The sequence below is a fragment of the Pelecanus crispus genome, chromosome 1 (assembly GCF_030463565.1).
Source record: "Pelecanus crispus isolate bPelCri1 chromosome 1, bPelCri1.pri, whole genome shotgun sequence".
NCBI classification, from domain to species: Eukaryota; Metazoa; Chordata; class Aves; order Pelecaniformes; family Pelecanidae; genus Pelecanus; species Pelecanus crispus.
This window is the reverse complement of record NC_134643.1, coordinates 8,224,494-8,250,488: the sequence shown is the minus strand read 5'-3', so window position 1 is coordinate 8,250,488 and position 25,995 is coordinate 8,224,494. Positions and strand designations below refer to the sequence as shown.

At 46.8% G+C, this 25,995-nt stretch overlaps 1 protein-coding gene across 1 annotated transcript in view; it reads left to right on the top strand.

Moving 5' to 3' along the window:
• Nucleotides 1–25,995, top strand: part of FRMD4A (FERM domain containing 4A) — a 209,071-nt gene that overhangs the window by 89,008 nt on the left and 94,068 nt on the right. The window contains exon 3 of the mRNA XM_075715136.1: nucleotides 21,123–21,217. Coding sequence (XP_075571251.1) covers nucleotides 21,123–21,217 — 95 coding nt within the window. The remainder of the gene's footprint in view (nucleotides 1–21,122; nucleotides 21,218–25,995) is intronic.

Sequence of the window (25,995 nt, the reverse complement as noted above, 5' to 3'; positions counted from 1 at the left end):
CAGTACAAACACCTGTGTGCTCCGGCATGGCTTTGGATCCAGGCTTTGGGAGCGGGGCGGGGGGAGATTTGCCCCCCCCCCCCCCAGCAGGACACAGTGTGTCCCTGAAGATGGAGACCCCAGAGCCAAATGTTTCCAGAAACTGGAGTGGTCACTTTTGTATGTATCCAGGATTTTCTCAAATTACTCAGCAAATGTCTCTGAGATACAGAGACACTGATGGTCAGGCGCATTCGGTATAATTCAGAGCTTGTCGCAAGCATTTTGCAGAGCTCTAGCTCTTGGGCTTTAGCGAGTGTTTTTAAAGCAGTCCTTTCCCTGAAAAACACTATGGAGGCAGATAGCACGAATTATTATTTATTTTCACTGTGTGGACAGTTGATCAGTGACAGATGTTTCTAATTGCATTAAGCAAGTGGAAATAATGAGAAATAGATAGCAGATTCTCCAAGAATTTACATTTAGATTGAGTTACAATTTTCCATTAAGAAAGCAAATTCAATGTGGACACATTGGTTCTTCAGCAGAAATGGGAGCTGATTATTTTTAATTATTATTTGATTATTTAAAAATGAGCTATGTTACTGTACTTAAAAATATTTGACTCAAGGGGGTGCTTTAATATGTGCGCTTTATGTCTCCCAAAAAAGACATGGAACAATGAAGTTGTTCATCAGCAAACATCTCCTCCACCTCCCCATTAGGGTCGTATTGAAAGGCAAATGAAAAATAACCCTATCTCACAGTGCTTGTGCAAAATTTGGCCAATATTGGGATGGCGGTGACCAGATCGGACTCACCCAAACCGTCTGCATCCCTGACAAATTGAATCAAATTGCACTGATGGAAGACAAGCTGCATGCCCTCCCCCTTAGGCACCACACTATGCTGAGCTTGGCAGGAATTTCAGGTTGATTATCTCCACGCCGTGCATTGCGTGTAGCTGATGCAGCCGAGGCAGAGCAGAGGTGGGTGCGCAGGCTGGAGCAGGGTGGGGTATGAGCAGGGCTTCGGCGCACAGAGAGGAGCAGCATCTGCTGCCTCCAAATGACATGTATATGACAGTTATCTCCCAATTCATGCCAAGAGGAAATGAGTTGTGGTTCAAACCGCTGGAGGTTTTCCTTTTGGGACTCTCGCAGCTTTTTTTTATTTTATTTTATCTCCTAGATTTCAACTTCAGCTTCAGACACAGAAATGTGTGAGTTCCCTGTCAGCAGAGAGGGGATTTATGTGCAGTGCAGATTATTGTATGTCTCTGTTAAGCACAGAATCCAAGCTATAATATTTTTTAACTAACTAGCTGGCTCAGCTTTTAATTTTTTTTCCTTTTGCCTAATGAGAGCCTTATCCAGAACCCCTTGAAGTCAGAGAGTCTGTCTATCAGCTTCAGTAGGCTTTGGATCAGATTTCAAATCACTGATTCATTATTAATTACACATATGGGACTCCCTTTTCAAAGAGTTCATTGTTAAATAAATTCACTTTTCAGCGTTACAGACTTGGCATTCTTGTGCATTTAATAAAAGTCTGGCAAACCAGCAAAGAGCCATAGGCCAACTTCTCTTCTGGTATTGATGGATGAATCTCTACTGAACAGCAGTGGTTTACACTAGAAGGATATAAGATATCTCTTTGCTCTCATATAACCACTTTCTGTCTGAGACTAAGTCTGCATTTGAAACTTTTGCCTTTTTTGTGATTTGTCCTCACTTTTTCATAACTTTTCCCTACCAGCAAGAGTTCCGTTGTGGATTCAGGCATTGCAGGGTCAAATATCTTTGCTCTCTATTTGCCTTTCTCTTCGAAGAGATACTGGCATGTTCTTCCCAGGACAAACTGCAGCCACATCTTCAGAGCCTCCTGTGAGAGTGGACAGGCAGGCAAATGTTTTCCTGATCCCTATGGCTGGTGGAATGCAAAATGTCTTTCTAAAGATATGTGGTCTTTCCTGTAATCCTCAATAACCTATTTCGAGTCCAGCCACTGAGACATTAAATTGACCAAGGAGCTGGTCTGGAAGATCCATTTACACAAAGGGATAGTGTTTTGTGGGAGGATATGTAGCAATACAGATTTTCCTACTGAAGTCCACTCAATAGGAAGCTAGGCCCTACGTGAAAAAGCAGGACATATTACAGTGTGATCGTGCAGGTTAACCCCAGCTGGACACCAGGTGCCCACCAAAGCCACTCTATCACTCCTCTCCTCAACTGGACAGGGGAGAGAAGATATAAAGAAAAAGCTCATGGGTTGAGATAAGGACAGGGAGATCACTCAGCAGATACTGTCATGGGCAAAACAGACTCGACTTGGGGAAATTAATTTATTACCAATCAAAACAGAGTAGGGTAATGAGAAATAAACCAAATCTTAAAACACCTTCCCCCCACCCCTCCCTTCTTCCTGGGCTCAACTTCACTCCCGATTTCCCTACCTCCTCCCCCCAAGCGGCACAGGGGGACTGGGAATGGGGGTTGCGGTCAGTTCATCACACATCATCTCTGCTGCTCCTTCCTCCTCAGGGGAGGACTACTCACACTCTTCCCCTGCTCCAGCGCGGGGTCCCTCCCACGGGAGACAGTCCTCCATGATCTTCTCCAACGTGGGTCCTTCCCATGGGCTACAGTTCTTCATGAACTGCTGCAGCTGCAGCGTGGGTCCCTTCCACGGGGTGCAGTCCTTCAGGAGCAGACTGCTCCAGCGTGGGTCCCCCGCGGGGTCACAAGTCCTGCCAGCAAACCTGCTCCAGCCTGGGCTCCTCTCTCCATGGGGCCACAGGTCCAGCCAGGAGCCTGCTCCAGCATGGGCTTCCCACGGGGTCACAGCCTCCTTTGGGCACATCCCCCTGCTCCGGCGTGGGCTCCTCCCCAGGCTGCAGGTGGATCTCTGCTCCACCATGGACCCCCATGGGTGTAGGGGCACAGCTGCCTTACCGTGGGCTGCACCAGGGGCTGCAGGAGAATCCCTGCTCCGGAGCCTGAAGCACCCCCTTGCCCTCCTTCTGCACTGACCTTGGTGTCTGCAGAGTCGCTCCTCTCACATATTCTCACTCCTCTCTTCGGCTGCAGTTGCACAGGTTTTTTTTCCCCCTTCTTAAATATGTTATCCCAGAGGCGCTACCACTGTCGCTGATGGGCTTGGGCTTGGGCTTGGCCAGCAGCAGGTCCGTCTTGGAGCCGGCTGGCATTGGCTCTATCAGGCATGGGGGAAGCTTCCAGCAGCTTCTCACAGAAGCCACCCCTGTAACCCCCCCGCTACCAAAACCTTGCCACACAAACCCAATACAGTGATTCAATGGCACAGGGTATTCCCACTTTGCAACTGAAGGCACAGGGACCAGCAACCCATAGGGGTCTTTCCTGTGCTGCAAGCAAGGATCTCCTAAGCTGCACTCAGCCCATCCTTTGCTTCTGCAGGGCTACCTAGACACTTGGGAAGGGGGAATGGGGCAAGTCCTTTTTTCTTCTAATGCCAAATCAGAGTTTAAAATGGTTGAATGGTCCCAGTTAATACCAATGTCTGCAGAGACTATGGAGATAGATTCAGACAACAGCTACCCAGTTTCCAAATCTTTCACTTAATCTACAACTGTTTAAGTTATTTGTAAAGGTAAATCAATAGAAATGCTGTTCCCACCATTTAAATAATGAAGCTCTGAATGTTTATCAGAGGCAGACATCCACTGAGTCCACGGCACGCTTTCAATGCAAGGGATAAAAATCACTACACAGTTGTGGAAGGGACTATGAAGCAAGAGAGGACTGCAACACTGGGGCATTCGAACCCCTCAGTAGTCAAAGCTAATTCCCAACTGCCAGTCAGATCTGTCTCCTGTTTTATCACAGAGAAGGACAAAACCTTCCCTCTGCCCAAATTCACCTTCCTCAGTTTGTCAGAAATCACATTAAACACGATTATTCTCTTCACCCTCACATATGAAGTGCAGCTCTTCCCAAAAATGCAGCCCTTCAGCATTAGAAATGATAAAGGCATTTACTCCTTGCTGTAGGACCGCAGCTATCTGGCAGGACATCAGGAGGGAGAGAGAGATCTGTCATGCAGGCAGTGTGACCGCTGGCTGGTCAGCAGAGATGCCTTCAGTTCCCAGAGGGCCATCAAGACCTCCAGCATCATTTTCTGGAAGTCTTTGTGCTTCTAGCAGCAGCATCTGCCAGCAGCATGACTGATCTCTGGGCTGGCCCAGCTTATGAGACTTTGGCTCTGTCACTCAAAGAAATGGACTGGGAGCAGTCTCTCTGATTTCCCTTCCTGCACTGCTGCTTTAGGATCTGCTCTTGCCCATCTTTCACACTGGGTTTAATGAGAGCATGAACAGATATAGTTACTTACTCACTTCCATCTCACTTTGCAGTGAGGAGGTGTCTGTGTGAGATGCAAAAAGAGACTTTCTAGACGCTGGCAGGGAGGCTTGACTCTTCCTCTGGGAAGAGGAAGGGCTCCAGCATCCCTCGAGGGCAGGCAGCCATTATCCTGTCCATGAGGGAAGCGTGGTCTCAATGCCAGTTGTGGTGGAGGACATCAGTCCCAGGGTCTGCTCACAGAGAGATGTGCTTGGGCTGGTGGCACTGCAGGCGAGTCCTTATGCAAGGAGGGAGCATTGGCTGCAGCGTAGGGCTTGGGTCGATGTCACACCAAGCCATCTTCCCGTTCCTGGCAGTGCTGAGCAAGCTTTTAGATATTGTGAGGGACAAAGAGCTGTGCTGTCCTTGGGTTAAAGCTGATTATGCATTTTGGTAGCATATCTCAGACCCCATAACTCCAGCTGGCTCAGCCCGTGGCTAGCAGCTCCCTGTGCCGTGCCACTGCATGGCATGCTTGGTCTGCTCGTGGCTCCTCTGCAGTGTTCCTGAACAGAAAATGCCCCAAGTCCCATCTCTGGGACACCAAACCTGTGGGCAGATACATGACATTTCAGTTCAGAAACGGGACCACCTTGGGAAGTCAGTCCCAGTCCCAAGCCAGTGGGTAAAGACCACTAGGGCCAGTTACAAACCCTGTCCTCAACCTTCATTCTGCAAAAAGAAAATGAGGCAGCCAAGGATTCCCTCCCTATACCTGAAACGAAAGCTCGTGGGGAGAGAAGCAGGTATAACCAGTTCTGATCATTGCCCCTTCCTGTCTTCAAGCGTGGGAAGCAGTGGAGCCGGCATCAGCATCCCTTCCTAGATCCCTTTCTTCAGCTGATCTTGTGCACTCATCCTCCCCTTCCCTCTTCCCACAGACATTACCAGCCACGGGCAAAGGATCGCTCCTTTTCAGAAACCAGGCTGCCTTTGTTTGCTTTGTACCCCTCCTGCTTAGAAAAATCTTCCCTAATTCTCCATAAAGTCTCCAAGCTTCTCCTTCCACGGTTCATTACATTTATTGGCTAATTGTGCTGTCGCCAGTACATGGGTCATCACCCACATTTGTATGCATTTACATTTTCCAATTATTTCCTTAGTAGCGCTTTATCACTAACAGTTTTTACCCTGCCTGAGTTCTCTCCTAATCGCTCCATCTTATTTCTTCTTTATTCTTTCTTTGCAGAAAAAAGATTTTTTGTTTTTTAATAAAAGACACTCACTATCTCATCCAGTCATTCATTTCACCCTCCTCCTTCTTCATGGGCCCAGTTTATCACCAGCACTTCTTTTGACAAATATCTGGGGAAACAAATTCGCCTTTCTTATCCCCCCATTAATTCCTATGGTGAGCAAGTAGTATTTTGCTTTCTTTTCTTTTGAGCTGTGGCCAATTATCAGTATTCTCCATTGCCTCCTCCTTTATTTATGGGGGTCACTCTGTGATGATGGTGAGCCTGCAGTCAGGAAATGAAGCCCAGCGTCCTCGTCCCCTTCTCATCCACCAGCAGATTATGCCTTCAGGGGTGTTAGGAGCAGAGCTGTTTGGAGGGGGGAGTGGTAGGACCCATTTGGGCTGCAGGCAGTCCTGACATGCACCAGGATGGTCCATGTGCTTCAGCCACACCGAGTTTTAGTGTTCCCTGTGTTAGCTCAGCAGGTATCACAGGAGAAAGAACTGAACACCTAGCAGTGGAGGCAGGACGTGCCTGTACCCAGGGTTTCTCTACTGCAACTTGACCTGATCCTTGAAGTGCCCCGTCCCTGTCCCTCTGCTGTTGGCATGGGTGACTGCCGTGACTGACAGAGGGGACCAGCCCAGGGTACCCAGGCAGCTTCCCTGCTGTGTCCCAAGGCACGCTGGACACTGAAACCTTTGCTTCTTAGGGGCACACAGTCAGTTGGTTTCATATATAGGCTCTGAATGTACAGACTCATTAGGGAAGACTGCAGATAATACTTAATATGAGTAGCTGAAGGCAGGGGGAGTTTCTATCCTTTTGTAGATGACAAGTTGTTGACTTTCTCCATTCCCTGTGAAACAACCATGGTTTTATCACAAGCCTAATCCTTGATTATATTCAGCACTTTCTGCTGACCCAAGAAGCAGACTCCCTTGGGGTGCTCACCAACAGTGGAGGGGACCCTCTCTCTTGCAGGACAGGCTGTGTTAGACCCTGCCCCATGGCCCAGGAGAGTCAGGGGCAGGTCCTAGCCATCACTCTGGTGAACTTGGAGGCCACACTCACTCACAGGAGATTAGAGGCCAGACTATCAGTGGGGATGTAAGTAGAGTAGCACTGATTTACTGTGCCTTGGGAGCTGGGCCTGCGCAATGCATCATTTTTTAATTTGGCTTCAAGGTTAAAGAAGTTTGCTTAGCTATCCCATTTCTTGAGGTCTCTGACCACTCGCCTCCCCATAGCATCTGAGCTTTGCCACCAGGCATTAAGCAATGTAACCAATCTGGGAAGTGAGGTTCAGCTTCTCTCTCCTGACCTTCCCAGGGGAAGAACTGTCTGTCTGATGTGTAGTATTTTCATAGCATGCTTTACATTTGAGTATCTTAAGCCAGAAGCTTCAAAACATTGTGGTATGTTGTTAATATAGCAACTGTATATGTACAGATAATTAAGCTGATGGGAACATCCAGAAAGACCAATATGCTTCAACTCCAAGCTCTTTAGGGGACGGAGTAGCTAATATTGCTGCATGTGTAGAGAATCTAACAGTGGAGTCAGCTCTCTTGACTACATCCCTAGGTATAAGTATGGATAAACAAGATGAATGCACAAAAGCCTATGCACCCATTATGCTTCTGAAGGCATCCCCCTTCCCCAGTCTCAGGACATGAGGATGTACCTCTCATTATGTTTAATTAGTTCCTCTGCACTCATAAATGGTGTGTAGGATAAACCAGGAAGATCTAATTCTATGCATCAGACCTAGCGCTATTATTAATTTTATTTACTTTTATTGCCATTAAATTTGCCAAAATCTGAACTAGCTTATTATGATTCATAAGATGGTCACGTAGGTTTTGCATTTTTTTTTTATAAATTATTTTAATGTGTTTAGAAAATGTGCTACAAAAATAAGCATTCACTTAGCTTATTAAATATTTTCAGCAATGAAGAAGTGACTTTGAGTCAGGATGGAAATAAACATCCTTATTCAGGAGAGATTTTTAAAAAGCAAACAGAACATAAGAATGCAGCTAAGCTAGTATGTCTGGGGAAATTATTTTTCCTTTTCCACATCAGCAATAAGAGATCAAGAGCATTTCCAAGCACCAATTTCTGTAGGCTGGATGAAGGGAGATGGACATTTCTGCAGTTGATTTGAAACTGGATGAACTAGAGCGCTTCAGAGGTTTACAGTCGAAAAGATAAATGGATTGTGTGAGCTGTCCAATTTCATTATGTGCCCTAGCCAAACTCTTTCTTTAATGTTTGATAGAATTATGATCAAATATTTCAAAATAAAAATGCTGACCTCTGTAGAAATTGTTGTTGACCTTGTCAAGGTAGCTTTAATGCTTAAAAGAATACCAACAATCTCTCAGTGATATAAAACTTCAACAGATGCTACCAAATCAAAATATATATAGAAGGCAGCTGGTTATTCACACTGGCCGAGCTCTTATCAAACCCTGTTGTCAGCTGAGTGTGAAATGGATTCTTGCCACAGAAAGTTGGCTCTGAAGCTCGCTTCATGTTCAAAGTTTGATTTGCCACATGTGATACAGTCGGATGATTTAAAACACAATTGACTTTCTTGCAGCAGTTGACTACCCTTTTTCAAAATTATACAGATCTCCAGAAACTGAAAGGCAAGTACACAAAATACTTTAAGCCAAACATTTACAATACAGATTATCTGCATAAACAGGTCATGTTGGAAGCACTTTCTTAAAGTAGGCCATATAACTTTCAACCCAGCATGCTGCAAAGAATGCCATATCCATGTCTTTTCACCTTTGCATTAAGACAAGGGTTTGAACCAAAGCCCTGTACACAAACCCTCTTAACTCCACAGCATGTGCAATTTGCATCCCAAGCTGCTTCAGTTTGTATTAATTTAGCACCAATCTCCAATTGGAGAGCTCCATCTAATCTGGTCTCCGTATCCATTACTGCTGTATGTTACATGCAGAGGAAGGGGAAAAATCCTCTGCAGACTCCAGTTCTGTGATAAAAGCACGAGATATGCTTAGTCTCACTAATATCTTTGCTTGCTTACATTGATTACATATAATGGCAAAGAAATCCAAAATTCAGCCAGTGCCTCTGTTAGTATCTCTGTTGCAGGGACAACTTCCACAGGTTATATGCCTTTGTGATGCAAAATGAGACTTTTGTGACTCTTTGCAAGGATGAGGGAAAGAAGAAGAGTTGCCTGGCTAGCCAGGCTTCTTCCAGGCCACTCAAAGATGTCAGGGTGTAGGAGCATGCTAAAAGAACAGCTATACAAAGCAGAAAACTTGTAACCCCAGTAACAAAGTCAGCTGTGTTATGCCAGTGTGACTCAGAAGGTCATCACATCCCTGCTTCACAGCGGGAAGCAAGTCCAGAGCAGCATTCCTTCCCCTCATCTAAGACAAGTTAGAGGAAAGAGACAACAGCTTGAGTTTCTCCTGTATTTGGGGAGTCCATGTTGAGGGACTGAACCCAAACCAGCACACAGCTGTTTCTTGGCCAGGTTGCAGTGTCTTTCACCATGGGACCAAATTCAGGGGAGGAGACAAAGCCTTGTGCTCTGCCCGTTGGATTAAGACAGCATCACATGGGGCTGGCTGGCTGTGGCTGCAGCTAGGTGACAGGCAGCAAGGATGGGACATGCCATCGAACTGTGTCTTTTAATCTGTGCAAAACGTTGCTACAGAACCCGCTACCACATGAGCTAATTCTTCTGGTTTAGGAATATGTGAAATCTGGGTTTGTTTACCTGATTGTGACTACTGACAGACAATTTGGGACCATCCTTTCCCTGACTTGGCTCATAGGGGAGGAAAATCAATGACTTTTGTCTGTGCTGGTAGAAGAAACAAGTCAGAACTTGCTCACTGGCTCAGGGATTCTGTTGGTATCCAGCTAGCTAAAATCTCTTCCCCTTGAATGAGGTGGACAGATCCATACTGACATCTAGAAGTGGTTCCTGGCCCAAGCTATCCCCCAAATGCTGCTTGGGCATTGTCTGGGAGAAAATTAGCTCCCACAGGCCAGCATTGTGGAAATAGTGCTGGAGTCCCCTGCTGGAAACCACTCAAGTCCATGCTATGGCCCTCTTCAGGTTACTAGTACTGACATAGCCAGTGCTGCTAAACCATGGGGATCCAAGTGCCAAATATGCCCAATCCCAGTTATCTGGAGATTAGGTGAACTGGGAGATGCTTAAGCCACTGTGACCTTGAAAATAGGGTTTTGCTTTGAAGCACAGATGCTTCTGTCTTCTGCTTATATGAAACCGATGGTCTTAAACCAGGGCAAAGTCCTCCTGTGGAGGGGTATCTTCCTTCTGCTCTGCCGATCTATCGGCCATATTCTTCTCATTTACACATAGAAATCTTATAGAAGTTTCATGCAGAAGAAGATGGAAAGCTACTGAATAGATCATTAATAGGTTCAAGACATTGAGAATGATTTGAATGGCTAGCAAATCTAGCCATCATAGCTGGGAAGGTTTTTTTCTGCTCTGAGGGAACTGAATTTTCTTGAAAGTTGATTGTTTGGGTCCACATAAGTGGGTATTTTTTTTGTACCAGTCTTTCTGAGTTTGCACTTCATAAATTTGTTCTAAATTCCCTGAAAGCTCAAAGAAAATCTCAGTCAAAACTGTCAAATTTGGGATGTATTTTCATTAAAGCTGTATTAATCCACGGAATGCAGCTCCTGACAATACTAAAAAACCTCCCATGGAGTTCAGGGTAGTCTCCTGAAAACATAGTATTTGCTAGAGTAAACATATAGCAAGGCAGTCAGCCAGACTTGTCTTCAGGAGTGTCTTGTAAAGGGCAAAACAGATTTGATTTTGTGTTAGGTTTTGGGAGAAACCCAAAGAAAGATAATAGAGGAAGGATCTGTTTCCTCCAACCATCCAAAAAACAAACCTAGAAAGTTTAAATAAAGAATAATAAAAGTTGCATGCACAAATTGACTCAGGGCAACTTTTTAACTTGCTTCAGTGATGTTTTCATGGCTGATTAGATGAGCCGGCAGTGACCTTGGCAGTGCTACAAAAGCAATTTTTACATCAGTCAGCATAAGGAATTCCACACTTCCCATCAAATCTCTCCTAAAAAGACACCTACTTGCCCTTGCAATCTGGGTTTGATTCTGCGGTTGGCCAGATCTTCTCACTGGGTTCGTGCTCCTGGGCACTATTCAGTTGGAAAGGACTTGAGGGTGGCTGCATATAAGGTTACCCTGCACAACTCTTTCACTGCCCAGAAAGATTACTCAGGGGGAATGTCAGGATTTTGACCACTTCCCTTTGATTGTCAGGCCTCTGGAAATCCCATGCAAAGAGCTGCTTGTGCCTGCAGAGATCAGCGCTCTGGCATGTGGGAGATACACTGGGAGGCAGTGGACCTGGCACAGATGCTCTGTGAAGGTGATGTGCATCTAGCCAGCATGTCCAGACTGCACAGCACAGAGATGCGGACTCCTGGGGGATCCCAGGCAGAAATACCGTACAGTGTGGTGTTCCTGCTGGCAACCCAAGCAGCTGGGGCAGAGCAGAACATCAGTCATGAATGCCAGGCACGGCATTCTCTCCCTCTCCCCAGCCCTGCAGGAGATAGTGATGCAGATTCCCACATAGGATGTGGTCTAAGCAGCCACCAAATCTCCTTGTGCTTCAAGTCTATGGATGAAAAAACACGTGTACACAAAGCAGGGGCCATCCATAAAACTCAGCTCATCTTTCTTCCATCTTCAGCCCATCAGCTGGCTCTCTCAGCTGTACATGAGGACATTAGCTGGTTCCAGCAGAGACAGAGAGGAGATGCAGTGGACAGAGGGCTAAGGGAGGAAAGAGGGAAGCACTGAGGCTTTTGTCATGCATGACAGAAAGGTCTGAGCACGGAGCAATGAAGACGGGCAGATTTCCTGTCCCAGCACCAGTAGCAGCTGGCTGGTCTCTTCAGATGCAGTCCCCTGAAAATGCAGTTGGAGTTGCAGGATGATACAGAAGACAACAGAGAGGAGTGGGGTCACTGGGTATTGATGCAGACCCCATCTGCATGCAGCTGCCTCCGTGTTGGGTAAGAAGGGGAGGAGGGATGCTACAGACCTCAAAATATCCTTTTCCTCCCACTAACTGCTTCTCATTTGGGCTTTGACATGAATTTGCCATGCAGACTTGGCCAGCTCATGCTCTCTGCTTTCTCTGACTACAAAAATATTTAAGCAGATTCACATTGCTAATATGTAGGGGAATTAGAGAGTGTCAGCACTGGCTTCTGACTTAAGATATTGAGTGTCAGGTATTAACCGAACCCAGAAATGCAGCTATCTGTGAATATTTCGAAGGCAACCTGTCAGTAGGGTGTTTCTAATCCTTTTACCAAACAGACTTTTTAAAAAACTTGGGGATTTTTTTGTCTTTGTCTCTCTGACCCTAATAAATCTTAATTCCCACAACTTGAGAGTGTTGACTTTCTCAGAAAAACATCAGTGGCACTCTGTCACCACCCTCCACGTTCCCAAGGAGGCTGCTGGAGGCAAGTTGTCTCATTTTCCTATGAAAATGAAGAAAAGAGATTTTAGAGCCAACCACTGACACTGGGAAAGAGGTGTTGCACATGCCAACACGAGCAATGCTCCCACCATCGGTCCCCGACACTGACAGAGTTCAGCTGTTTCATGATAAAAAATAAGGCGTTCCCCCGCCAGGCATCTTGCATTTCAATGAATAATTTTTCACCCAACTACATCCCAGCCTGCTTTGATTATGTGCACTCCATATATTGACACAGTAACGAGGAGTTGAGGAATGGTGGATCTATCCTATAAGGGGAATTGCAAAGCTGAAACCTCTAAGGCCCCAAGCCTTCAGCCCAGGCAGTTTTGTACGATGTTATTATGCTGTATTCGGACGAGAATATAGCTGAAATGGCTGTTACTTGGTATTTACATAACATTACTATGGAGCAACTTTGGACTTTTCTTTTCTTTGAAGTGTGTAAAATGGGTTAAACAACCGGGTGACAGAGCTGTTGGCAGAGCCAATTTGACAAGAAGAGAATTGCGAGTGAGTGACAGTTCAATGGCCCCTGGATGAGAGATTTCCGTGTTTCATGCACAAGGAAGCAGGGGTGGGAGGGAGTTGCAGTCTGTAACTATCACAGGGTAATGTACTGCCTAATGCATAGGGGTATACGCATGCTACTGGCCTTCAGCAGATAAGGCTGCTGGCCACTTAATAACCAGTACCTCGGGAAACAGAGTGGGAATACAAAGGGTCTATATGGGCATCTTTACTGCCCTTATCACTGTGGTGTTGGAGCATAGCTTGGTGGCTGGTTTTATCAGATGATCTAATTCAGCAAGGGCACCTGGAGTTTGCTTCATTAGCAAATGATAATAGTTGGTGGAGGGGAAGAATTGTGTGTGAATCACCATTTTGCACTTTTATTTCCTCCTGATTGCACTGCCCAAGGCTTGAGACGGGCAAGAGCCACTGCTGGCTGATGAAGAAGCGTTGTACGCTGCCTGGCGGTACCACGGCCAAGGCAGGAATTACTCTGCATTCATGCAAACTGCTCCTTTTTCCACCTCTCCCGCTGAGTGACTGGCCGCACCGCACACCACCCCCAGCCTACATTTCAACTCGAGCCAGCAGAGAGATGTTTTTCAATGTCCAGCCTTTGAACATTTAGCAAAACTGGACTGAGCCAGCAAGATTCGAGAGGCTGGTTTGAGCTAGATACACTTCACGGTCCATCCTGCAGAAACCAAATTTGCTCAGGAACTCACCAGACAGCATCTGCTATGTCTGCGCTCATAAATAAAATAGGTTGTGGCTCTCTGGCTGGGCTGGAAGCCACATGGCACAGCCCAGCTTGTGTTTCTAGGGGTAAACTCCGTTTCTCCCTCAAACAGAGTGACCATCCTTGGGACTGTGTCTGGTCTGGGTTATGCCCTGGTGCCTTTGGCTTGGAGGGTGCCAATGGACCAGCCTGCACCAGTACATGCTCACAGTTAAATACCGATGATTTGAGTCCTGGAGCCTATGCCTGACCACAGCTGAGTTATAGCACAAAATTAGTGCAGGCTGAGCACCAGTACTGCAAGCAGTCTTTAGCATTGCAGCACTTGGTGTAGCAGTGTCTCATCTCTATATTCTCATAATATATCTCGCTGCAAGTCCCTCCAGCAAGGAGACAGTGGATGGTAGCAGTCTTTTTAATCTAATGAAACGAGGCATTACTAAGTGTGATCTAGTTACCTGGTTCCCACAGTTCAGCGTGTCTCTGTGCTGGATGGATTTGGGTGGCGCGCGTCTGTCCATATGTTGAAACTATGCATTGCCCAGAAACCTTCTGCCATGGAGAATTAGGGAAATGCTATGAAATGGGGGAGGGGGAATAGATAGGCTTGTTTGACAGGTAATAAAACAATAAAATATACTTTGTGTGTGCCTGTGTTTCTAGGGACATACCAGCAGCTGCTAATACCATGTCATCTGTTTTTTATTCATGGCACTGCTGGACTGTGGATAGCTAATCTGTCTATATAACTCACTCATTTCTAAGCGTAATGGGAAGCTGTCACTGAGAAACATGCTTCTCTGCCAAAAGTGGGCAGCCTGTCTTTCCACTGGGGAAACACATGACTCTGGAGTTCCTCAGGCTGCTCAAATCCCAGTAACATTTTTAATTATATTGAATATTTAATACTGGAATGCTTGTGTTTCTGCTGTATTTTCCATGATGACTGATAGAATGATCTGCTCAAGCTACAGAGAAATCCTTGCACTTGTCTGATTTTGCTGGTTAAGATAGGCAGATGGTTACTCCCCAGGCACTGAGCTAGCTGAGGTGCCCATGGCTTGGCGAGATGAGCTCCCAATTGCACCCATGGTGGTACTGGGGCTACCTGGTTTGCAGCCCCCAAGGAAAGTCTCCTCAGATGGCAGCACTGCCCTCTTAGGGCAGGATTTGGCCCAAGTCAGGTTAGGTATTTACAGTGTCGATCCTCAGCTGAGTCGATCACCAAACCCTCTTGGAGAGAAACAGGTATTTGTAGGACTTTGGGCCTGTTTTAGGATGAGGTGAGTTGCCCCTAGAAGCTTCCTCCAGGCTACAAGGTGATTCTTCTCCCCAGAAGCCCTCTTCATCCTTCTCCCACCCTGTGGCCAACACATGCCCATAACGCAGCAGCATCATCACTAAACCTGTGTGACAGTGACCATGTCTAACGTTAGGAGGCACCAAAATGGGTTTTGCATGTCACCTTATGTAGCAAAGCCTTGCTCTGCATCACCTTCACCTCACCTCCACATTTTCCTCTCTCCAGCACTAGGGAGGTCTCCTGTGAGCAGATCCCATACTGCTCCCCCAATGGGTCCAGCAGCCTCTTGTTAGTGGGGTCATGCTACTGAGAACTCATCCAACAAATACATGAAAGAGCTGTGATACTCGGGGGTTTTTGACCTTGAATCAGTATGACCCATCCCTCATGCAGCCTCCATCTCCCCTTCCCAAGGCACTCTCGGGGCTGCCCTTCCCCTCCCCACTTGCCTTTAGTGCTTGCCGTGCTCTGCCGTTATTCAGGGAAGTTGCCTTCAGGTCTAATTGGGAAGAGACACCTGTACAGAGTGTACCTGTATATAGTGTCTCTGTATAGATAGAAGCGCAGTGCATGGAAGAGGGACTCATCCCCTGTGGTTAATTTGTCAGTGCTGAAGCTTCTTAAAATAGAGCCAAGGGGATAAAGACAGAGCCTGGGTACTGCATGCGCTGAAGTTGTCTTGGTGTGGTTCTCTCTAGCACAGGCTGTGCCTGCAGTCCAGGGTATGGGAGGCTCTTCTTTAAGCAACGGGGAAATGCAGGGAGGCAGCCCTGGGAGTGTGAGCCAGCTGTGATCCCACACGTACCTTCCTGCACTGTCTTTGATGCTGTCCTGGTTTTGGCTGGGATAGAGTTAATTTTCTTCCTAGTAGCAGGCACAGTGCTGTGGTTTGGATTTAGTAGGAGAAGAATGTTGATAACACACTGATGTTTTAGTTGTTGCTGAGTACTGCTTATGCTAGTCAAGGACTTTTCAGCTTCCCATGCTCTGCCAGGGGCACAAGAAACTGGGAGGGGGCACAGCCAGAACAGTTGATCCAAACTGACCAAAGGGCTATTCCATACCATATGGCGTCATGCTCAGTATATAAACGGGGGGGGGGGGGGGGGTGGCCGGGGAGTAGTAATTGCTGCTCGGGAACTGTCTGGGTGTTGGTCGGCGGGTGGTGAGCAATTGCATTGTGCATCACTTGCTTTGTATATTATTATTATCATCATTATTATATTGTTATTATTATCATTACTATTTTACTTTGTTTCAATTATTAAACTGTTCTTACCTCAATCCAGTGTGTTTCTCACTCTTACTCCTCCGATTCTCTCCCCCATCCCATCGGGGTAGGGGGAGTGAGTGAGCGGCTGCGTGGTGCTGAGTTGCTGGCTGGGGCTAAACCACGACAGATGCCTTTGCAGAGGCTTTCTTGGTGCAGGTTCAAGTCACAGAGCTGCTATTGGGGCGCAGTTCTTTCCCTGACACCTCCCGACACCACTAATAAAGCTCTCCCTTTCCTCTAAGTCATTATTTGAGCAAACTTAAGTTGTTTTGCAGGGGAGGGAGGGAATGAGTACACTGCCTCAAAGCCGCAGGAGCCGGGGTTGCAGAAGAGCCCCGGCCATGTGCTTGCTGTGCTCCTCGCTGCTGAGGCAGAAATGCTTTGCGGTTGCAGAGCGTTACGCAGCATTTCAGATAAACTTCTCAGGGATGACCCAGGGCACAGTGAAGAGTGTCTGGGTCATTCTGCTAATAAGGAGGCAGAGCCTAATGAGTCCATCTATGCTCTCCTGCCTCTCCAAGAGGGAAGGGAGAAACCTCAGAGTGCTCCCAAGTCAGGTTTGACTTCACAGAGGAGTTGCCCACTCTACAGATGACCAGGAATCCCCCGAATGATGCATTGATGCCATCATGCCTGGCAAGTGGATCCATTGACCCCGTATTGAGGTATTAAGTTTTGTGGAAAGTGTTGTGTTTGCAAGTCCAGAGAGCTCAGGCTGCAAAGTGTTGCTTGTCGCAGGCTGAAGTAGGAATTGAGGAGTACAGGTAGGGGTCAAGAGCTGTGAAAGCACTCAGCTCGCTGGCAGGCAGAAAAGCCTCAGGGACAGTGTCTTTGGCTATGAAATGGCTGGTGTGTGTGCCAGAGACTCCACTGTATGGAGCATGGGTCCCTCAGCCCTTCCTCCTGGCAGGAGGAGAGCACTCACCAGGAGCAGGCTCTTCTCCCCCAGGGCCACAGCTCTGGTGTGCTGGGACCACAACCAGGGCCCTGCTGATTTCTCTAGTAAAAATAACAGTTGATTTACAGGGCATTGTTCTTCACATGCATTTTTGCAAAGAGGGTCCTGTAGCAGGAGGGAGCAGCAGGGGAAACCCTGGCTGAATAACGTTGCTCTGACAACCCACCCCCACCAGCAAAGCATGCTCAGCCCTCGCTGCTCTAGCTGAAGGATTTCTGCCTGGTGTACCCCGCCACAAGTTCAGGCCAGCCGGCTGCAGCTCTGACATGCTCCCCCAAGCTGCTTTTTCTGACACAGGTTACATGGAGGATGCCAGGAAGGTGTGGGTAGGAAGGAGATGAAGAGCAGCAGATGCAGAGGGGTCTCAGCAGCTGCCCGGGCAGCTCACCGTGCACCACAGTCCAGATCTGCAGCTCTGCAGCACTGAGGACAGAGTGCGGTTTCTGGTTTGAATGCCACCTGTTATTCCTGATTTAAGCCTGTGGGATTCACAAGCTATCTTGCTGACTGTCCCACTGTATTGAATGTAGAAGGTCCTGGGCACACTTTCTATTGATTTTCCTGCTCTCAGAGACCAGTCCCATTTTCTTCAATGTGTCTGTGACGGAAGTTTTATTAATGCAAAATGAATATCCCTCTGGAAAATGAAGGCCAGAAATTAATAATGAATTAAAACAACTTGCCACAGGCATTGCTAATGAGCTCTTTGTCTGCGCAGCTCACATGAAAGGAGGTCATTGCTCAGCCGTTCCCATCACGAAGAGCAAGCAGATTAACTGTTAACATTGAGCGCGTGGGTCTCTCCTGAGACAGTGGGACAGGCTGCAGCTCGGCTTGTGTCTGGCAGGGTTTTCCTGCCCTTATTCCTTCTGTGCAGGTTTGTCTTGAGAAGTCTTTGCTATGTGGAGAAGACACCTTCCTCCTCTCCCCTCTGAAGACTCAGGTTGCCCATCTGTGTTGGGAGGACACAGGACTCATCCCACTGGAAAGGACAATAACCTTGCAGAGCTTAAGAGGAGAGTGGAAAGTAGTCTTGGAGGGGACTAGCAGGGCTTAACTTCACCGCTGTAAGCCTCTTCAGGGACGCTGGCCCAGTAACTAACCTGGCACCGCTCCAGTGCTGGGTCTGCATCTATTGTTCTTTTCCCTTATCTCGCAAGGGAAAGGGTTATCCTCCCTTATCTGCTACCGCAGGCTTTGGAGGAGGCCCCAGGGCAAGGGCAGTGGAGATCATGCCCCTGCCAAGCCCTGGGGGGAGGAGGGAGGCTGTGCTGGGAGAGGAGTAGCCGTCACCAGGCAGTAGAGAAGGGAAGGCTGTCACACCATGCTGACCACCTCTCCGCAGCTTTTTCAGCAGCCAGGTCTCGCTCAGCAGAGATAAGGAGGCAACACATTGAATTTACCCATCTTGCCTGGGGAGGGTGGCTGAAGGCAGGTGCTTTCAGGTGCTGCTCCTCACTCAATGCTTGGGGCTGGATGCAGCAGTGCGTGGGGCAAGGGACACTGGGCATCACTTCTCCATGATGTGGCGGACATCAGAAGGGGATTTTACCCCTTGTCCAGTGACCCTTGTGACAGTGCTGGCTGGCTGAAGCTGAGGGACCCATCACTTCCCCATGTCCACAGGCAGCCTGTTTCACATCAGCCATTTACTGCTCTGTTCTCCTTTCTTGTGAAATACAAAAGCTCAACCTCTTCCCTCCAAGTGCTTAACCCAGGCTTGGGAAAATGCTGCTATGTTTGAGGCACGCTTTTTTGCCACCCTTCCCCACCCTTGCCCTCTCAGGTGGGACACCCAGCAAGGCTCGCTGATGTCTTTCTCCCTTGCTTGGCAGCACAATTGCCCATTTATCCAATAACTGAGTAACCCCAGAGCACTGGGAGCCAGGCAGTGCCAGCCACGCAGCGCTGCGCCTGCAATGCGTGCTGTTGTGGGGATGCCCAGATTCACCTCCACCAACCGCCCCTACCAGTGGCCCTGGCCACAGAGGGGTCAGTCCTGCCCTCCCCTACACCCTTCACTGGCCCTGCATTCCCATCCCTCCTCCTGTGGTAGCTGGGCTGGAAAGAAAGCCCTTTCTGGTGCAGAGAGAAAGGAGCAGGGAGGCTCGGGCAGGAGCGAGGGAAAAGCAAGGGCAGGAGCAGGGGAAAAGCAAGACATAGGCTCTCAGACTGCACATTGACAGGCACAAAACCCCCTCCTTCTCTCTCCTTCACAGGTTTGTGTTTGTTTGTCTGTTGTTAAACTGAAAAAAACTCATCCAATGCCCCAGTAAGTACATGCACAGAGCCTATGTATCTCTGAATTCACATGGCCGTCTTACCATCCTCTTCATCACAGTCTCTGGGCACATCATAAGCCAGACTGTAGCTTGTCCTTAAAAAGCTCTGGCAAAGGGAGGTTCACATTACAGGAGACAGGGATGCTGGGAATGTTCACCCCACCCAGCACAATGCCAAGAGAGAAGTATCTGAGGATTCTCCAAAGAGACTGCTGTAGCGGGTGTGCTCTTTGCTTAGGTCCCTGAGGGGACTCAGGGGGACAAAGGATGTAACCACAGCCCCACGCCTGGTCTGCTCAGCTCTGAGTGCTGTTCCGGAGCTGGTCCAGGAGCCTGGGAAATGCAGCAGGTAGCACAGACAGCAGGAACTCCAACGGTTTTGCCTGAGAAGTCTGACTTGGGAATTAAAATTAAGCTTGTTGCATCCCACCTCTTCATTATCCACCAGGTTGTTCTTCCTACACAGCAACTTATCTCATATTCAGAGGCTGCTTTAAGCCAGTGCTGCATTTAGACATGGTTATTTCTTCTTTCTTTGCTGGCATGACCTAGAAACCACCCTTGTGTTGGGTGCACAGACAAGGAGCAGTATGGATGTTGCTGGTAACTGCATTGGGACGTAGCAAGCAGATGGGTATGTGGAGGACAGTGTAGTACTCACATGAATGCCACAGAAGTATTTCAGGCTTGGCTCAGCTGTGTCAGGTACTAGGACAGTGCTGTGTTTAGGACCATTTTTAGAGAGTGGTTGAGAGTCTTATGAATCTATTTGGAAATTAAGTACAAATCAAAAATTTTTTAAACACAAACTGTGTTTGTATTTACAGGACAGGACGGTCACTTAGGACAGCAGGGTTCTCAGGTCCCCGCCACCCATTTTCTGCACAGCATCATCATTTCATCTCCATTTAACAACAGGTTCACATCTGGGGTAAATCTGACTCAGCTGCTTGACAAACTCATTGGGGCAGTCAAGCCTGCAGACAGCTTTATTTTCACTGAGGCTTACAGCACAGAGATTTGTAAACCAAATCCTTATGAGCAGTCACCAGGGAACATTGTTGGGATCCATTGCTGTAACTATTGCAGTTCTGGGATCTGGGGCTATTACAGACTGTGCGATCACAGGTTGCATCTGCCTGGATCCTTTTTACCCCTGTTTCCTACCAATGACAGTCAGGACAAGAGCTCTGTTATGGCCAAGACTTTGGTAGTCCAGTAGGAAACACAGAAGCTCAGCAGAGCTGGTGAAAATTCATAAAGGCAGGAGGATGCATTAGAATTAAAAGTCAAATAAGGTTTTGCAGAAAAGGTAGTAATGCACTATCCTCCATATGGAGTGAATAGTTTCTCTGAGCTTTTATGCTCTTACAAGGGGTATTTTGATGGTGTGTTACTTTCCTCTCTTTCCTTCCAAGTGCCTAAAAGTGAGGCTATATCCTTATTTCTAAATGACAAGCAATACTGAATGGGAAACTATTTTGTTCTGTCATTTACTTCTCATTTGGTCCTGTCACATGCTATCTTTTGGCACTGTGTATTTTCTTAGTGTTATGAGCATATATCTGTGCTGTGTGTGAGAGTGGGTGTCTGAAATGTGTTTGCAAAGATCCTTGATAAAAAGCTTTAACAACTAGAATTATCAGAGAGGCATGAGTGCGCTGGTCACGGTAGATGTAAACACTGGCAGGCGGCAGGTCATCTGTCTGCAGAGACATCAAGCACTGAAGAGGTCAGAATTGCCAGGTTTTTTAATATTTACCTGGGAGAGAAACTACGCTCATTTCAAGGAGCTAATGTTGCTTGCAGATTTAGCTTGAACACCAGAGGGAACATAAAAGCAACAGCAATGGAGTACCTTCAAGGATAGCATTTCCCTCCAGAAGCACAGTGCAGTTCTATCCAAGTTCTCCTCATCAACCACTTTCTTTCATTCTTGTTTTCCAGCCAAAGCTTTTGGCCAAGGAGCTGCTTGACTTGGTGGCATCTCATTTCAACCTGAAGGAGAAGGAGTACTTTGGAATTGCATTCACAGATGAAACGTAAGTGTGAGAAATCAAGGACCTAAGAGGCAACTCTTAGATCACAGGAAATCTTGGCGGTTTTGTCCTAAGCAAAATGACCAGTGTAAAAGACCTGTGTAACCCAAGGTCCTAGACCAAGGTCTAGGGAGGCATGGACCTCACATCAGAGGCTGTCCTGTACTGCCTTTTCTTCAGAGGCCTGGAGGCCTCTCATGGTGAGTTAAGCATGGCCAGAGGTGTACAGAGGCTGTAACAATCCCTTCCTAATCCCATGTTCAAAGAGTTGGTGTCATTTGGCATTGGTAAAAGGTTAGCTCAAGCTCTCATGGGCTTAAGATCCACTTTCTAGCTCAAAATTATTACCAGATTGGCAGAACTGTTCAATTGAAGTGTTAATCTGTTTATTGACTCAAGCAGGCTTGAAAATAATACTAAATTATTTCAAGGAAAGAAAAAAAACCCCGAACCTCACAAAATTACTACATTATTTCTGATGGTTTAGATCCCAGATTAGAGTTTCTTAGAAAAGGGAAAGAAGAAAGTGTGAGAAAGGAAGGGATTGCCAAATTTAATGTGAACAAAAAGCATTTTTAAATACAAGATTTCCATTGTGGAAAGGATTTGACCTTACCAGGAATCACACAACAGTCTTACGGCTGAGCTAAACCAAAGGATGGGACCCTGACACTACAGTCACCTCAGGCAATGTTGGTTGTTCACCTTGAACCCCAGCTCCCACAGTCCTAGTATTACCACAAAATTTGAGGTTTTATCTCAAGACAGGCCATTTCTACTCCCTGTTTAAAATGCAAGTATAAAATTAGCACTGGAGAAACACAAAAGGTCTGCCAAATGCTATGATTAGTCCTAGACTTTGACCTCTCTGCTACTGCACCATCTCTGCTACTTTTTTCCAGCTGCCTGTTTTCTCTCTGTAGTTAGACTGTCCTCGGCATCTGGACTGTGTCTTGTATGTGCACCCACCATACTCCCCCTTGGTTTGCAATGGGGTATTTTTGTATATTAATCAGGAGGACGTTTCCCACACCTATATTGTTCTAAAAAACCCCAAGATTTTCAAGCCAATGCTGTGTTCCCAGAACAGCTGAGTCAGTGGTATTGCTGTCATGAGCCAGCTCCACTCTCCTGCTGAAGTGGCAGGGAAATGTAAATTATCTGCTGGAATAATGATTCAGGATCGGGTAATCAGAGGCTGCGGGATAATTGCACAAACATATCCACATTCATCTCCACAGCGATCACCCCTCTAGAGCCAGTTACTTTGGCAAGCACCTGCCTTGGGCAGCCCGAGGCCATCTCAGGACACAGCTCCCAGGATGGAGGAACGCTCAGCATCAGGCATGTGCAGAAGCAGGACCCAAATCAGAGGATATCCCATAATCCATCCTATCTCACTGACACGAGCAACTCAGCCGTGTAGGAGATCTCCAACCCAACACAAATTAATGATACTGGTCCTCAAAGGAGGAACAGCAGGAGGCACTGGCAACTTATAAAGCAGGAGGAAATTGCTCCTTGCCAAGGTGTTATTTCTCATTGGAGAGAGCAAGTCACAGAGTGGGTGCTGCCTGAGGGGTGTAGGAAAGCCATGCAGGGAAGCCAAAGCAGAGTAAGAGACAAAAATGTTCCCTTAACAGTCCTAACAGCACAGGTTAAAAACAAGAAACACATGTCAGACTGCAACTAGATAGCAGCTGAGCAAGTCCCAGCTCTCAGCTCAGCTGAGTGGGCACAGAGCTCTCCTGGGAGTGCAGGGGAAGCTAATGAGGAGATGTCAGCAATTAGAGAGAGCCCAGCCTCCCCTGGGGCTTCCAGGTTTAACATGGAGCAGCGCGAGCAAAGATCTGGGTTAGTGATGGGAGGAAGTGCGAGAGGCTGACAGAGACTGTTGAGGCAGTGCTCAAAGACGTGCAGCGGATGCAGATGGATGCGCACTGTCTAGACAGGGTTTCAAAGGGTGAGGTGGTGGCATCCACTCACTCGCTCACCTTCTTGACCTGTAGTCAAGATGGAGCAGGGTGCATTTTAGGAGATGCTCAGCCAGTCCAGATGAAAGATTTGGGGGCACCCTCATTAAGTCCAGTAAATGCAACCCAGAAACATGCCAGTAAGTCCTAGCTGATATGAAGCTTGGTCTGCACCCCTTCTGCTGTCCCATAGTGAGTCTGACCTTTGCACTGAGGCTTCTTCAGTGCTGTGAAAATAACCTTGACAAAAACATTTCCTCTTCAGTTGTAAAAAGATTTGAACAGAGTTGGCACAAACAATTGTTTTGTTTGACTTAACACAGCCAAAAAAATATACTGGGGGGTTGGACTGGGGCTTGGAAATAGATGCCCCATGTCACCTTCAGAAAATAAACTGGGCTGTCTGTACCACGGGTCTTAACCTGCAACGTGAAATGGAAGCTTAAAAAAATCCTTTCTTCAAAAAGTAGGAAAAACAGTCTCTTAATGTGTGTTTGCAGAGCACCTAACACAGCCCTACAGCTGATACAGACCAGGCACACAAAAAGAAACCCTTTAATTCTGTGATGCAGGCCCTGAGGGATTTCCTTCTCTTCACTCTTCACTGAGTTTCCATGTACCTTACTTGAAGGGAGCTCATAACCTAACCTAACCCTCATAAGCTAAAACAGAACAAGCCTGGTTCATAAATGTAGTCTGGGGTTGGCTAAATTGCAAGTTTAGAAAGAAGAAAAGCCACTAAAGTATTAAATCAATTCTTCTATTTAAGAGTAAAAGCTCTATGAGAGTAATTTATTTAGAAATGATTTGGATTGGGGATTTCCATTCATTAGTTGTGCTCTATCATGACAACCTAAGAAGAAAATCAATAGGAACAACCTTTGCGTTGGCGACTTAATAGTTTCTTGTGATAATATAGGGTCATTACTGCATTCACCATCACTAAAATTAGATTGTCAGACTATTATGGAGGAGAGAATAACGCCTCCTATTTTAATGATCATAGGAACGCTTTATGGTGTGAGCCATTAACTGCAGGAGAGCACAGGTCAAACGGGTGTCCCTGTACAGCACGTGGGACCAAGCTTCACATGAAGCCAGAAGAGCTATATGCTTGTTGATTAAGAGAGAAAAGGAATGGGGAAAAGGCTTTTTTTTTAGTTCAGCTGATCATGAATCTCCGCTAGCCGCCCTTTCCCTTGGCATCAGCTCTTCCAGCATTCACTGAGAGCAAGCGGTCAGGATTACCCTTCTGTTTGCTGCAGGTGCCTTGTCTGGGCCACGGGCAGGTTTTCCACATCCTTTATTTGTCCTTAGACGTGAGTCACCTGCTCCATGGAGAACTACCAACTTCTGCATCCCACAGCTCCCCCTCTCCGTGGGTCCAGCCAAAAGCTGATCCAAACCCTTTTGCTCCCTCACCAGAGGAGAACCTGCAGAGCAGCTTCTTCAGCTAGCTAATATATAGGATAAAAACTGCAAGGCATTAAGGCCCCCATTATTTGTGTTACACTTGTGCTAGAGACTGTACTAACATGATAGGGTAATGACAGAGAGATCCTTGCCCAGCCCAGGATCCTATGGCCAGGGGGATGGGAAAGGAAGAGCAGGGTACCACTCTTCCCCGGAATACTCTCTCATCTCTGGGAAATGGGGGGAAGCCTATTTCCACCCTGCAGCCATATGGCAGAGCCAAAATGAGGAACCAGGTGTCCCACGTTCTGGTTGAACAGCCAGTCCAATGGAGGGTGCAACTCTCAGAATAATGTCCTGCTCTGATGTTAGACCAGTTCCTTTGTCACCAAGTCCACCGTTTTGCAAAATCTGTATAGTTAAACTCATACAGCTCCTTGAGCTTTCCAGCCCCTTCAAAAGTATTTCTGTTGAAGGATTAAGACCTGAAACAAAAAAATCTGTGAGCTTAAAGGGGTTTTTTGTTTCTGTCATGATCGATGGAAATGTAAAATAGTTTATATGGTTTCTATTACGTGAATTGGTCTTTCTCAATGTCCATTCAATTCAACATGAGTTTGACACTGAAGGGGCATGAGTTGGTTTATTGGTCCAAATACCTTTATAACACAAATCAATGTGGATCCACTTTTCAGAAAACTGGACACAAACCAGTAAAACTGTATAAACAGAACCACCTGGAGGCAAAGTATTCATTGATGTACCACTCTTTACTGAGAGCTCTGATAAAAGAAAACAGAACTACTGCATGCAATTGACAATATGAACCCTGGGCACCAAAATCCATACTCATTCTGTAACCTAAATGGATCCAGTTTCTTTTCCTAAAAGACATTATATATTTGTTATTGACATATGAGTTTAACTGCCAACATGAGTACAACCAACAGAAAAAAATTATCTGGCTTCCAATATTCAACCTCCCTATACAGGTCACCCAAAACTGCACCATTATGTGTGAATACACTGATACAAATACCCAAATGCACAAATGAATGGTGATAATGAAACAAAAGCTACTTTGTGTCTTTAAATTGAACCAGGAAGGGAATCCAGCTAGACACAGGCAGGTATGAATGGGATCCCAGTGCAAGCTGCCTAAATTGGTCCATGAAAACTGTCAGGATTACTACGTGCCCAGGGTTATATGCCCATACTTTTCTCTGGCTTACATGGGGTTGTGCTCCATGAATAGTTCTGCTGAAGACAGGAAGACAGCTTGCAGAGCAAAGCGTTTTGTGGTATAATGGCATTGGAGTTTGGCTCCCCGATAGACCACATTCACAGGCGGGTGCCAGTGACTGTTCACTGCTGCTGTTCTCTACATGCCACACA